General features: G+C 35.3%; 1 protein-coding gene across 1 annotated transcript; it reads left to right on the forward strand.

The window, feature by feature from the left end:
- The first annotated feature begins 6,931 nt into the window (after positions 1–6,931).
- On the forward strand, positions 6,932–14,524 carry LOC148129282 (vomeronasal type-2 receptor 26-like). The gene is made up of 2 exons (XM_087947268.1): positions 6,932–6,958; positions 13,443–14,524. The coding sequence occupies exons 1-2, from the start codon at positions 6,932–6,934 to the stop codon at positions 14,385–14,387; spliced, it is 972 nt and encodes a 323-aa protein (XP_087803394.1). The 3' UTR covers positions 14,388–14,524.
- Positions 14,525–15,278: the final 754 nt, after the last annotated feature.

A 15,278-nucleotide genomic window follows, 5' to 3' on the forward strand; every position in this document is an offset into this window, starting at 1 on the left:
CTAATGATCTAAATGCTAGAGCCCATTGTAACTTCATAGTCAAAAAGGTGTTAAGAGTTGTTAACCTAATCTTACATAGCTTTTTGTCTGTTAATATTACACTAATAACTAGAGCATACAAAACATTTGCTAGATCAATACTCAAATACAGCTCATCAGTCTGGAACCCACATTACATATCTGATATTAACACAGTTGAGAAAGTCCAGAAATATTTCACAAGAAGAGTTCTCCACTCCTCTACTCATTGTAGAATACCTTATGCCACCAGACTTGAAATTCTAGACCTAGAAAACCTAGAACTATGCCACCTTTAGTCCAATCTAAGTTTAGTATATAAAATCATAAATTGCAATGTCCTACCTGTCAATGAATACTTCAGCTTCAACCATAACAACACAAGAGCAAACATTAGATATAAACTCAAGGTTAATCTCACCAAACTTGATTGCCGGAAATAGGACTTCAGCAACAGAGTTGTCAATGTCTGGAATACTCTTCCTGACTCTGTTGTTTCTTCCCCAAACCCCCAAACCTTTAACCTTAGACTGTCTACTATTGACCTCACCCCCTTCCTAAGAGGTCTGCATGAGCGCACCAACATGCCTACCATCCCTGTCCTATTGTTTCTTTTTTTTATTTTTCTTATATGTATCCATGTATTCATAACCATGCTTTTACTTATACAATTGTCAAAAATAAATAAATAAATAAATGTTAGCGAGGTGCAACAACGTTGTGCTCCCCTTTGCACAGAGTTCGGCCAAGCTATCTGCAAAATCATCTCTCTTGAGGAGCGCTTGACAGTTTGCAGATATATTGGCCATCTGTTAGCGGAGAGAAGCATCTGGAGTTTCTGTCATCTCAAGAGCCCAGCCAAAGTTTCCTGCACCATTCGCACTTCAGCGCTTTGGCTCCCAGGGGCAGGAGTTCAGCCAAGCTACTTGCAAAATCCCACTCCTGAATTGTGCCCTGCAAGGGGGCCACCTCCAGCACCCCCTGCCATCTCTTAGCGCCCCCTGCCAGCCCCCTTGCCTCTTTGCACCCCGCTAAGGCATCCCACCGCCCACCCGGGGCAGTACTTTGGGAACCACTGCTCTAGATGTTCATCAGTAAAAGAGGATAACTATACAAAGTTAGTAAAACAAATTAGAAAATAATTAGAAACATGGGGGAAACTGCAATTGTCATTACTGGGAAAAAGAGCAGTATTAAAAATGAATACTCTACCACAATTAATGTATCTATTTCAAATGATCCCATTAAAGTTAGGAAATTCCTGTAAAATCTCCAGTCAGAGATGGTATTTGCCGGTTCTCCGAACTACTCAAAATTTCCGCTACCGGTTCTCCAGAACTGGTCAGAACCTGCTGAATACCACCTCTGCAGATAATTGAAAGAAAAGGGAATTATTATTGACTGGTGGCCATATTTACAAATCCAAAATAGATACAAAAATGATCTAGAAGATTTTGGATTTGATAAAGGGCAAAACCAACTAGATACAATCTTAATGGGACCAGAACAAAAATTCATATCCAGAGCATACAAATATTTATTAGATTTTAAAATGGAAGAAGAGACTGTGAAAAGTATTATGATAGCTTGGGCATAGAATTTTGGACATAACATAGATCTAGAAGAATGGGAGAAACTATGGAAAGTTAATTATAAATTAACAATATCCTCATTATATAAAGTAAATTTGTACAAAATGTTTTGCAGGTGGTATCTGGCTCCAATGATATTGGCTAAATATATATCCTAATTCAAGTCCAAAATGTTGGAAACGCCAAAAAGTTGATGGTACCTTCTATCATATGTGGTTGTTATGTCCCAAGACCAAGACATACTGGACCAAAATTAAAAATTGGCTACACGAGATTACAGGCTATCAAATTGAATTCAGACCAGAAATTTTCCTACTAGGAATTATCAAAGATCAATATCCAAAAAAAATTAAAAAAAATAAATGCTTAATATTACATATCTTAACAACCACCAAGATAGCTTTCGCACAAATGTGGAAAATCCCCAATACTCCCAGTGAGGAATTAGTTCAACAAAAAATAATAGAAAATGCTGAAATAAACATGCTCACATTAAAAATGAAAGAGAAAGAGGACTCAGAGTATTTCTCAATTTGGCACAAATGGTATGAATGGATAGCGAATAGAAATAAAAATGAAGATGTAAAGACTAATACGTAAGAGATTTTAAGAAACCGATTTGTAAATATGTAAAGTATATAAGAATATAAAATAGAACTAACTATTGATAAGAATATTAGTGATAAATGTATATTTAATATATGTACTAAGATTTATAAGACAATGGTACCTGTAGATGTTAAAATGCTGTTGAAAATATGATTATGATTTGAGTTGTAATGGTGGAAATACAATAAAAACCTATTTTAAAAAAACTTTACTTACTTTAAGCATTGGTTAAGGTCAGTATCCAAAATAAAAGATTTCTGTACAGCAAAAAGAAAACAGTTTTGGTGGATTGATTTCACCTGCATCTGTATTTAATACATGGATCTTATTTATTTACCTCAGAGTTTGTTTGTTTTTTTAAAAAAATTCCCACCTTTATGCTGAACAGGCCTAATACTATTTCCTCCTCCAATTTCCCTGACAACTATTCAGTTGTTATTCTTATTTTCCCCTGTATATTTATAGAAAATATTAACCTGTGAAGTGTTTTGGATTGAGAGAAAGTGACTGGCTCAAAGTCCACTATTAAGACTGGCTCTAAGCTCTTCAAGACCTTCTAAGATGCAGGGGTGAAGAACCAAGTACCATGACCTTGCAAAAGAAATAGATATCTGGGTGAATGTGAATAAGATTGGGAGTAGTCTTCTGTAGAAATATGGTCATCCTCATTCCATCTATCCTAGAAAGATTTGTGGGTAGAAAGTATTTTGACATGTGAACAGTTTTGCTTTAGAAGAAAGGGAGGAGAGATTGGAGCATCTTTGAGAAAAAGTGCAGAGGCCTATCATTTTGTGCATCATTGTCTGCATTCAGTGATGCATCTAACTGACAAATGACATCGTTCAGATCTTTAATTAACAAAAGGCTTTGAAAGGAAGTGTGATAACATTTTTGGTTCAAAGCAGGGACAGTAAACACAAACAGCATAATGGTAATAAGTAGTGGTAGTGGAAGAGCAAAATAGTGGAGATATAAAGAAAAAATTTGGGAGTGGGATAGAAAAAGACTTTAGAGGGGTGACCCTGGTTTGACATTTCTATCCACTAATAGTTGAAATCAATCTTAAAAGTTTTTCTTTCTGTATTAGTATTTGTCTTCATTTGGCATATTTTACTGTTCTGAGTAACAAATGCCTCCTCTTAATCTATAATTGTTTTGGGGCCAAGTTATATGCTGCTCTGAATAGGAAAGTAGTTGTCATATCCTATTATCTTATCCTGCCACATACTATCCTGTTATGATACTATCATTATTTATTTTTTTCCTCTGAATTCTCAATGGAATTCTAGATGCTACAGGTAAGGATATAAAGAATAAATGACACAAAGAATCTTTCCTATATCTTGAAAAGCTGTTACAACAGAAAGGCAGAAAGGCAATTTTTCATCAGATCTTTTCCTGATATTTTATGCTCTGTCCTCTCAGAGGAAGCTGTTCAGGACATTTAAATTAGAGTTAGGAAGGGATGAGCAGGAAACATCTTGAAAGGATTGGTAAGATTCCAGTGCTGGTACTGTTGCAGTCTCAGATGATGTACAGCTTTGCTCTTGTTCGCTGTCTGGTCAGTAAACCTCTTCCTATTCCCAGATATTTAAGGACAGAACAGCTGAACCTGGGTTTCATAATGTTCCAAATCTATATGCTTCCTGAACCACTCTTATTTGAAATCCCACCCTCACATGAAAACCCTGGATTCCCTTTGTAAGACATTTTAATTTGTTACATTTGTTAAATGAACTGCACTTGTTCTGAATAGCCTGACTCTATAGGTTGTCTAGTTGTTGAACATTAGTCAATGCATTTCATGGACCACACTTATAAATGTGATATTACAATGCTGGAAAATGTAGGCTGTAAAATTTCTGCTTGCATCATCTGCAAAAGCTAAGCCAGCTAAGAAAAACTTACCTTGACTTTGATTTGACTTGACTTAATTACTTTTCATTTCTGGAGATTCCTTGTCTTATGCTTTCGATTTCCCTTACCTTTCCAATGTTCTTTTGCCATCAGTCAATCTTTACAGAAATTCCTCTGTGAAGTTATACATGAACTGATATATTATTGTCTAAAGTTTCTAAAATCACAGTCTATTTTCTCAAATGCTTTGAGAAAAAGGGCTTTACTTTCCAAATGAAATCATATCTAAGGGGCATGAACTATATGCTTCATAGTTGATGTGTAAGATCTGGTCAATTTTCCTATTTCCAAGTGCTCATTTTGACATGACAAGTAAAAAATAGGCCTGGCCTGTTACTTGTTCTCTTCCAGCTTTAAAATATCAGAGCAATTGTCATTGAAAAGTAATGCATACTTCATTCTGATAGAGAAGAGTGAGTTAATATCATCATCTTACAGGTACTTGACACAAAACTATCAGCACATTCTGGCCCTGGAATTTGCTTTGAAGGAAATCAATGGAAACCCACACCTCCTACCAAACATCACCTTGGGCTTCCACATTTACAACAGCAACTTCATCAGAAGCTGGACCTATCGTGGTACACTGGGGCTTCTTTCAACAAAGGACAAATTCATCCCCAATTATAAATGTGACGGTCAGAACAATGAAGTAGCTGTCATTGGAGGACCCTATACAAAAATCTCTCTGGATATGGCAAATATCCTATGCAATTACAAGATTCAACAGGTGAGGTATGCTCCTTTTTTCTCCCCAGCCATATATATGAATCTTAGATGTCCTCCCTCCCTCCCTTCTTTTCTTCCTTCCTTCTTTCCTTCTTTCTTTCTTTGCTTATTAGAGTAATGTTCTTATTAGAGTTCTTTGCTTATTAGAGTAAGAAAAGTAATTGAAACTTTTCTTTCTTCAGCTTATCTATGGTTCGGCACCTACAAATAATCATGAAGATATATTTCACTGGATGTTCCCTAACAATATGCTCCAATACAAGGGAATTCTCCAATTATTGCTATATTTTGGGTGGACATGGGTTGGGATGATTTCTCTGCAATATGATGATGGAGATGGGTTTATAGCGACTATGGTTTCAATGTTTGCCCAAAGAGGAATCTGCTTTGACTTTATTAAAAGTTACCCTAAAAAGACATATACTCATGAGTTCTCTGAAATGTTAGAGGATGGAAATGATATATATGACATTGTCGTGGCAAGTATAGCATCTGTTGTGATTGTACAAGGTGAATTTATGCTGACTATGAGGTTGTTGTTCTCTTATCAAGTTCCATCAAACAATGAGAAAATCTGGATTATGATAGCCCAGATGGATTTCACTTCCACTTCTATTCAAAGGAACTGGCCTTTACATTTCATTCATGGTGCTATGTCCATTGTGGTTCACTCAAGTGACTTGGTAGGATTTCAGGATTTTGTTAGGGAAAGAAATCTAGCCACTAATCAAGAAGATGGCTTTCTGAAGCATTTTTGGGAAGATGCATTTCAATGTGTGTTCCCAACCTCAATTGGAGAGAAGAATTTTGATGGTATATGCACTGGGGAGGAGAAGATAGAGACTCTTCCTTCATCCATTTTTGATATGCAGATGAATAGCCACAGTTATGCCATCTACAATTCCGTCTATGCTGTGGTACATGCCTTGAGTGCTCTATATTCATTCAAAAGGAAACACAAAGCTGTGCCAGATAAAAGTCAACTGAATCCTCTCCATCAAGAATCATGGCAGGTATCACTTTGAGTGTACATATATATGTATGTATCATATAAATCCTCTTCTCATCCTTATGGTTGATATGTGTCCTCTTCAATCTTGAGTTTTCTACCAGAGACATAGGATTTTGTTGAGGTGGGTGGTCTGCTCAATATCTTAGCTTTTTCTAGCACTGCACTCTTTGGGACACAGAACTCCGATGTTGTTTCTAGTATTTGTGGGATCTACTCTCCCACTTTAGGAGTCATTGCCCCAAGTCATCCTACTACACCTGGAGCCCTGGTACTACTCCAGCTTCTCATACTCCTTCTCCCTGATGTTTCTGTCACTTGGCACAGATACTTCTATCATCATCTTTGCCTCTTGGGGTCCTCATCTACTACCACCATGTTTGGTTGATTGGCTACTACCTGCTCATCTGTCTGGATGTGGAAGTTCCACAGGATCTTAAGAGCTTGGGTACCATCTTTCTGATATACTTCTGGATGCTCTAGGTCCTGTCCAGCATAGTGGATTCTGGTTTTCTTAAAATAAAACTATGCTGAAAAGCAATAATTAATCAAAAAAATATCGGGGACTACTTTCTTCCAAAAGTCCTTTTAACCCTTGGTCTAATCATATTTTAACTAACATCTTTATTTCTTTTTCTCTTTGAGTTGCATCATTTTCTGAGGACTGTCTCGTTTAACAATAATGCTGGGGAACCTGTTTCTTTTGATGAAAGTGGACAATTGGTGTCAGGATTTGATATCATCAATTGGATCACCTTGCCAAACCAGTCTCTTCTTAGAGTCAAAGTTGGAAGTTTAGATGCACATACTTCTGAAGCAATGAAGTTCACCATTCAGGAAAATTGCACTGTCTGGCCCACCAGTTTTAATCAGGTAGGCTGGATGTATCTTTTGTATGATGCCAAGACTACGTTCTATAGTGGAGGTCTCAAATTCTTCAGCTCTTTGTCTTTCCTTAATGAAGTGTTTGATTGCTCACCAAACTCCAAAAGTTTGTTATATTAATTTAATAAATAGTCATTTAACTAATTTTACACTAATGAGAACAGCAACAACAATGGAAAAGTCTCAGAAAGCTTTGGAGGTCTGTACTGATCACTTTGAAGAACACTGTTCTATACTTTGCTAAAGTAAAATATGCCAAAAAAGTGAACCAAGTCTTACTTTTGTTTGCTATGTATGTTTTTTATATAATTACCATCTTCCCTACAGATTTGTGGAATAATAAAATACTTCTGAGCTTTGAGGCATATATGCATAATAAAAATAAATGTGTATGTTTAATTACATCTTAAAATAAGTTGCTTTTGTAATAGTTCCCAACTTTTGGCATTCCAAAGGTTTTTATGATTATCTTGACTTTTTTAGGTATATCACTATTTTCAGGCATGTTTTATATGCATCAGTGACTAAAAAGCTCTTTAATTGAACAATAACGTTGGAGAAACATCTTGCTGGTCTCTAAGCAGAAGACACAAGAATTAATTAATCAAATCAGCTAAATGTTGGAAATGCCACCAGATGCCATTGTCATATTATCATATATGGTGGGCATATGTAGAAGCAAAAAATATTGGACAAAAATACAAATGTGGTTGGAAAAGATGACAATGCAACATATTGATTTAAATCCAAAAATACTTTTGTTGGGGGTTTTGCCCAAAACTTACACCAAAGGGAATGCATATTTAATTATACACTTATTAACTGCAGTTAGAATTGCATTTGCACAAAATTGGAAAAGTGAACAGATTCTTATAGATGAGAAATTTTCATCTGTGAAAACCCCTGTGCCACTAACCTTGCTTTATATTTACCTAATGGTAAAGACTGCAATGACTACACTATTAAAGCCAACCTCTTTAATACATTCTTTGGTTCAGTATTTGTAAACAGCAATGGATCATGTCCAATATTTCCTACTTGAACACAGACAACTACAATGATCTAATACATATCGATTTTACAGAAGACGATGTTGAAAAAGCACCATGTAATCTAAAACCATCTCTATCTATTGGACTGGATGGAATATGTGCCTACTTCTTTAAAAAGCTATCCACTGCCATAGCCGAAACTCTAAGAATAATCTTTGAAAAATATTTCAGGACCAGCTCCTTGCCAAAACTATGGTCACAAGCCACAGTCATCCCCATCTTCAAAAAGGGAGACCCCAGCCAAATTGAAAATTACAGACCAATCTCTTTATGCTGCATCACCTGTAAAGTCATGGAATCAATTATTAACCAATCCATTATCCTCCACTTAGAGACAAACAACCTTCTCTCTAATAAACAATTTGGTTTCAGGAAAAAAAACTATCCTGCAATCTGCAACTCTTACAATACAAAAACATACGGACTACACAACTCGACCAGGGCAAAGCAATAGACGCAATCTACATAGACTTCTGTAAAGCCTTTGATTCAGTGGTACACGACAAACTACTCCTAAAACTAAAATTTTATGGTATCTCTGGACACCTGCATAACTGGATAGAAGCATTCTTGTCAAACAGACAACAAATGGTAAAAATTGGGAGCGTCCTATCAAATTATGTACCTGTCAACAGTGGTGTCTCCCAAGGCAGTGTTCTAGGACCAACTCTTTTCATACTCTACATAAATGACCTCTGTGATCATTTTTTTTTTTAAATAAAAATTTTATTTGGGCTTTCACAAAGCATAATACAAGTAAAATTTCTTTTTTTAAGAATAGCATGGTCCTGGGTTATCACTTCTCCATACAGACAGAAAATCAATTTCATATTCATCTTTGTGTTCTATTCCATATCTTATTACTATTTTAACATTTTCTCAGTAATTTTTCCCTTTCCTTAGTTTTCTCAATCTTATTTGAAATTATCTCATTCCTTTGTAAATTCAATTATATATACCTTTTTTCTAAGTTTCAATATCTTTCTAGTCATTATATTTATATTTTTGTCTCTCCTGTTTCAATTTCATATTTTCTTTTCTGATTAATCAAAAATTTTCCCTGTAGTTACTAATTGGAGTATGACACCTTTGTATCTTTTAATTTTTATCCATTCAACTCTTATTTAAACTTCAATTTATGCCTTTGCAATTATAACATTCAATATAACACATAATGTCCAGTCGAATTTTGCTTGGTACATTCTTAAAATACGCACTGTTCTTAAAGAGAAAAAATATATATATAACAATAATAAATAAAATACTTATTCTATTCCAATTCAGCTCTATCATGAATGTTAGTTATAATCTTTGACATCTTTAACATTTCTTTTCAATAGGGTATCATACTTCTAGGAACACTTATAATATTTCCATAATTTTTTCATGTTTCTTTCATATTCCTCTTCATTTAAATTTTTATAACACATTTATAATAATTAAAATGTTCCCCTCCTTTCCTAATTTCATTCTCCCATTCTCTTTATTTCATTTATTTATTAAACATTCCATTCCATTACAATGAGTATTTTATCTATCATTTTAATCACACGTTTCATATTTTCAAAGTTCATTTCTATTTCTAATATAACAATACTATCTTATGTACCCTTGCAGAATCTCCCTTTTAATTAAGTTTTCACCCATTATCTCTGTGTCTTCTAAAAAGGCTTATACCCTTAATCCTTGCATGTTTTCCCTGTTTCTCTATGTCCTGTTTCTGTCCTGTATAATTTCTTTTCCTTTCCCTCTTCCCCCTCTTCTTCTCCCTTCCCTTTTTGACCCCTTCTCTATCTAATTCTGATTGTCTCTTCTGTAATCCTCTCTTCTGTTTCTTCCTAATGTTGTAATTACTTTTCAAACTTTTCTTTTGGGGGGTTGTTTTTTCAAATCTTAAATTTTTCACTCTCTTTCCCCCCTTTCCTTTCTTTTCCCCATATAGAAATACTTGGTCATTGAAGATGGCTTCTTCTTTGTCCCACCCTACTTGTTCTACAGGCATTTCTTGTTGTTTCTCATAGTTCAGGATCTCCATTTCTAAAAATTGAAATACGAAGCCAAAAGAACCTCTTCCTTCTTGTGCATCTTCTTTCTGTTTTTTAAGTTCCATTCTCAATTCTTCCAAGAGTGATACCATTTTAAAAACTTTTAAACAACCACCCGATTAATTTTAGTCCTTTAGATCCGATAGCCAAAAATCCAAAAATCACCAAGTAATCCAAATAATCCAAAGCTGTTTCTTCTTGCTTCTTTTTTCCACTTTCTCTTCCTGGGGTTCTCTTACCTTGTTACAAAGTTTCAGTTAAAATGTATATTTTAGGAATCTTGTTAAAGTTTCACTGTTAATTCCTTTCACTTCCAGGTGGTCTCCTCCATTTTTCCAGATCCCACACTTTTGTTTTTTCCTTCTTTTAAAAGTTTTTGAGAATCCACAAATCTTTATTATCCCTTTGACAATTTATTTTCACCTTAAATACCTGTTAATATCAAAGTGGATTTTTGTCGGTTTCTTGCTTAAATCTCTTAGTTGTCAATACAGGGAAGAAAAGGGGAAAAAACCAAATACTTTCCCTTCCCTCTCTCATTCGCCGCTTCAAAGTCTTCTTTGGGAACAATGTTATTCTTTATAATACAAATTCCAGGGTACCTTATATTGTTGCTTATTCAGTTCAACCCGGTCAGCCAAAACTTTCTCTTATCTTCCTCCTGCACATTCTTTTCCGGTCGAGTTCTTCTTTGAGGTGCCCATTTCTGACCACCGTTGCAACCGCCTTTGGGAAAGAGAGTAATGGCTAGCTGGGGAGGAGAGATGCGACTCTCCTTGACCCTGCTGGCAGTCTCCCCTCTCTTCACCACCTCTATGGGGTGGCTTAGCTCCAAAACCAGCTGGCTTGGGGCGCTCCACCAGCAAGCACAGATCGAAACTGCGCACAATCGGAGATATCAGTCTGTCGCCGAAGAAGCCCAAACCAGAAGCCCCTCTGTGATCATATTAAAAGCAACTGCATCTGCTTCGCTGATGATGTAAAGCTATTCAACACCACAGACAATACTGCTACCCTTCAAAAAGATCTTGACTATGTATCAGAATGGTCAAACAAATGGCAACATCAAATCTCAACAAACAAATGCTCTGTCTTACATATTGGCAAAAAAAAATCAGAAAATAAAATACAGGCTGAATAGTCAAGACCTTGTTGGTCATCCAAATTCTGTCAAGGACCTTGGAGTACTCCTCTCTAATGATCTATTTACTAGAGCCCACTGCAACTACACAGCCAAAAAGGCATTAAGAGTTGTTTACCTAATTTTATGGAGCTTTTTCTCTGGTAATATTACACTACAAACTAGAGCATACAAAACATTTGCTAGACCAATACTTGAATACAGCTCATCAGTCTGGAACCCACATTACGTATCTGATATTAACACAGTTGAGAAAGTCCAGAAATATTTCACAAGAAGAGTTCTCCACTTTTTTACTCATTGCAGAATACCTTATGCCACCAGATTTGAAATCCTGGACCTAGAAAACCTACAACTATGCCGCATTTGGTCCAATCTAAGTATAATATATAAAATCATACATTGCAATGTCCTACTTGCAAATGAATACTTCAGCTTCAACCATAACAATACAAGAGCAAACAATAGATACAAACTCAAGGTTAATTGCACCAAACTTGATTGCAGGAAATAGGACTTCAGTAACAGAGTGATCAATGTCTGGAATACTCTACCTGACTCTGTGGTTTCTTCCCCAAACTCCAAAAACTTTAATCTTAGACTTTCTACTATTGACCTCACCCCTTTCCTAAGAGGTCTGTAGGGGACGTGCATAAACGCATCAATGTGCCTACCATCCCTGTCCTATTGTTTCTTTTATTTTTCTTATATGTATCCATGTATTCATAACTATGTTTTTACTTATACCTATCATCTTGTAAGCAATTGACAAGATGATATAAGCAAATGCTCTATCATGTAGCTTCGAATTTGCAGCATTTAATGGTGTCTGGGGTGGATTTTCCACAATATTCCAAAGCTCTTTAGCCTTCAGGAAACATTCCATCTTTGCAGCCCAAATAATATAGTTCTTCTGACCCAAACGGGGTAGAGAGCTCTCTTTAATATTTTTCAGCCATCCTGCAAAGCCTCTTGCCTTGTTTCTTACTTTTAAAACAGGCATTCTCCCAACTTTAATTACAATTCAGTCTTTTTCTGGGCATTCTGGGTTTGTTGGTTCAATAACCTGTTCAGAGTTTTGCAGTGTAAATTTAGCACCAGAAAAATAAACACAGATGGCTGATACTTCATTTAATGTCTTTATAAACATATTAAGTAAATTTTACAAACCAGTTGTAGATTTCTTCAACATGAAGCAAATTCAAACCGAAGCAGACATGTTACAAGCAACTCAACCTCAGCAGCATGAACAAAAACAGAGAGAGAACTTCTAGTTTCACTTTCTAGATCAGCTCCCATTGGCTGTGTCGGCTTTGGAAACCTTATTCAACACTGCCACATAGCTTGAGAAAGTGGGAGGGGATGATTTCAATTGAGTACTGGAATGCTGACATGCTGGTTTGTTACCATGCCAATTAATGACTTTGTTAACTATGTCTTTGCCAGTAAATGAATACTCTGATAATACTGAATGTTATATGAAATAGGAGTTATTTTATGGATGGTTGGAGAATAAAAATAAAACTGAGATATAGAGATTAGTGAAATAAAGAATATATGTCAAAATAGAGATGTAAACAGTACGATGACTATTATATATGATTGTTAAGATGATCATACTCAATATAATATTTTCATTAGAAGATATGGTAAGAGGGAGAAATAAATAGATTTATAATGCTGATTATTAATATTGTAAGATTAGAGACTTATTATCAATGTAATGAATATTGTAAATTTTGATTGTAATTACACAGAGACATTTGTACCAAGACGATACACTGTATAGTGGAAGATGATATGTTCAAGTTAAAAAAATAAAAAAATAATTAATCTCTTGTATAGCCTCCATATTGGCAATACCTGAATTCAACATTCCCTTTTGTATGTTCTCCTTTCAGGTTCAGCCCCGTTCAGTATGCAGTGAACATTGTCTTTCAGGTCAAAGAAAAACTATGAAAGAAGGGAAACTATTCTGTTGCTATGATTGTTTTCCATGTGCAGGAGGAAAGATTTCAGAACAAGAGGGTAGTTATATCTCAGTAAAATTTATTGATTGACTAAGATGTGATGTATTTATAGGTTGATTTCTGCCTCTTTTATTCAAGATTCTTTGCCTCACTTTCTATTTCTCTTGAAAATTAAGATTTTCCATACTTCAGAATATTATGGAGCTGAAATTCTAATTCAGCTTTCCAGGGATCAGAGCTGGAGGTGCAGAAGAAAATGTGTAATCATTTTTCCTATCCATTCGAATACCCAAACTCTCAGAAATATAATTTTGCTTCCAGTTGTAACAATATAAACAATTTCTTATGTACTTTTTCAGAGTCAAACACCATCAAACCAATTTCCAAACAATGACAGATTTGTTTTTGGGTACTAGATGTAGCTCAAGACATGTTAAAGAACAAGAGGGATAAAAACACTCAAATTATATGCTAGAGGCATGACATATACTACATAAATAATGTACTATGTTCTTTTTCAGATGCAGATGACTGTGTCCCATGTCCAGGAGATCAATATGCAAATTTCCATCAAAATGCATGCATTGTCAAAGAGATAACCTTCTTGTCTTACCAAGAACCTTTGGGAATTACGTCTTTGGTGTTTGCATTCTCCTTTGCTTTAATGACAGTATATCTGATTGCTATCTTCATTAAGCACAATGACACACCAATTGTCAAAGCTAACAATCAGAGTCTCTCCTATGTTCTTCTCACCTCTCTTCTTTTCTCCTTCCTTTCTGCTTTCCTTTTCATTGGTCAGCCTACAGTACTTACATGTCTCCTTCGACAAGTTGCTTTTACTTTCATTTTTTCTGTAGCAATTTCTTGTGTGCTGGCGAAGACTATCATTGTAGTTCTGGCTTTCATGGCCACCAAGCCAGGATCTGGAATAAGGAAATGGGTAGGGAACAGACTGGCTACTTCTATCGTGTTTTCCTGCTCCTTTCTTCAAGCATCTCTTTGTGCAATTTGGCTGGCAACCTCTGCCCCATTTCCACATTTTGACATGTATTCCCTGCATGAAGAAATTATACTGGAATGTAATGAAGGGTCTACCTATATGTTTTACTGTGTCCTGGGCTTCATGAACATTCTTGCCCTAGTCAGTTTCAAGGTCGCCTATCTAGCTAGGAACTTGCCTGACACCTTTAATGAAGCCAAGTTTATCACCTTCAGCATGCTGATCTTCTGCAGTGTGTGGTTGTCTTTTTTCCCAGCCTATCTGAGCACCAAGGGCAAACACATGGTAGCTGTGGAAATCTTCTCCATCTTTGGCTCCAGTGCAGGATTATTGGCTTGCATTTTTTTACCCAAATGTTACATTATTCTTTTACGGCCTGAATTAAATAAAAGAGAACAGCTAGTGAGGAGGAAATAATATCTCCAAGTTGTTTACTAAGCATAGTTGACAATTTCATGTTATAAGCAAGATGTTTGCCTTTGAAAATAAAGATTATAAAATTATCTCAGTCTTAAGAAAGTTTTTTGCAATTTGGAGATATCCCTAGGCTTAAATGAAAGCATGTTTATTTACATACATAAATACATACATACATACATACATACATACATACATACGTGTGTGTGTGTGTGTGTGTGTGTTCGTTTGTTTGTGTTTTCTTAAGTTTTGCTGGTACTTACATGTATGTTATTCAGCTTTGTTAGGTATTTTCCCACGTCATTATAGTTGTGCTTTTAAAGTTGTAGCAATGTTTGGCAGAATCTCATCTGCCATCATCAGGCTTCTGTATAGTGTTCGTCTGTGATGATGGCAGATGAGATTCTGCCAAAACGTTGCTACAACTTTAAAAGCACAACTATAATGACGTGGGAAAATACCCGAACAAAGCTGAATACCATACATATATATATATATATAATGGAGAAGAGGTTGAACCTTCATGTGGAAAAGATCTCTCACTACGTGCACCATTGCCTCCATTTAATGATGCAAAGAATACCAATCCAACTGGTTAAAATACCATCTATCATTTAGATCTTGAATTAACAAAATGCTTTGAAAGGAAGTGTCATATTATATATATCTCCAAGTTGTTTACTAAGCATAGTAAGCATCATTAAATGGAGGCAATGGTGCACGTAGTGAGAGATCTTTTCCACATGAAGGTTCAACCTCTTCTCCATTTTATATATATATATATATATATATATATATATATATATATATATATATATATATATATATATATATATATATATATATATATATATATATATATATATATATATATATATATATATATGGTAT

Source organism: Notechis scutatus, chromosome Z (assembly GCF_049901735.1).
Source record: "Notechis scutatus isolate UNSWTSFEM ecotype Mainland chromosome Z, rNotScu1.2, whole genome shotgun sequence".
Lineage (NCBI taxonomy): Eukaryota > Metazoa > Chordata > Lepidosauria > Squamata > Elapidae > Notechis > Notechis scutatus.

Bases quoted from the DNA above. Each gene is read 5' to 3' on its own strand.
- LOC148129282 (XM_087947268.1), top strand. From the start codon at position 6,932: ATGGAAAAGTCTCAGAAAGCTTTGGAG. The intron at 6,959-13,442 runs GTCTGTACTGAT...ATTATATGCTAG, and splicing joins AGTCTCAGAAAGCTTTGGAG to AGGCATGACATATACTACAT.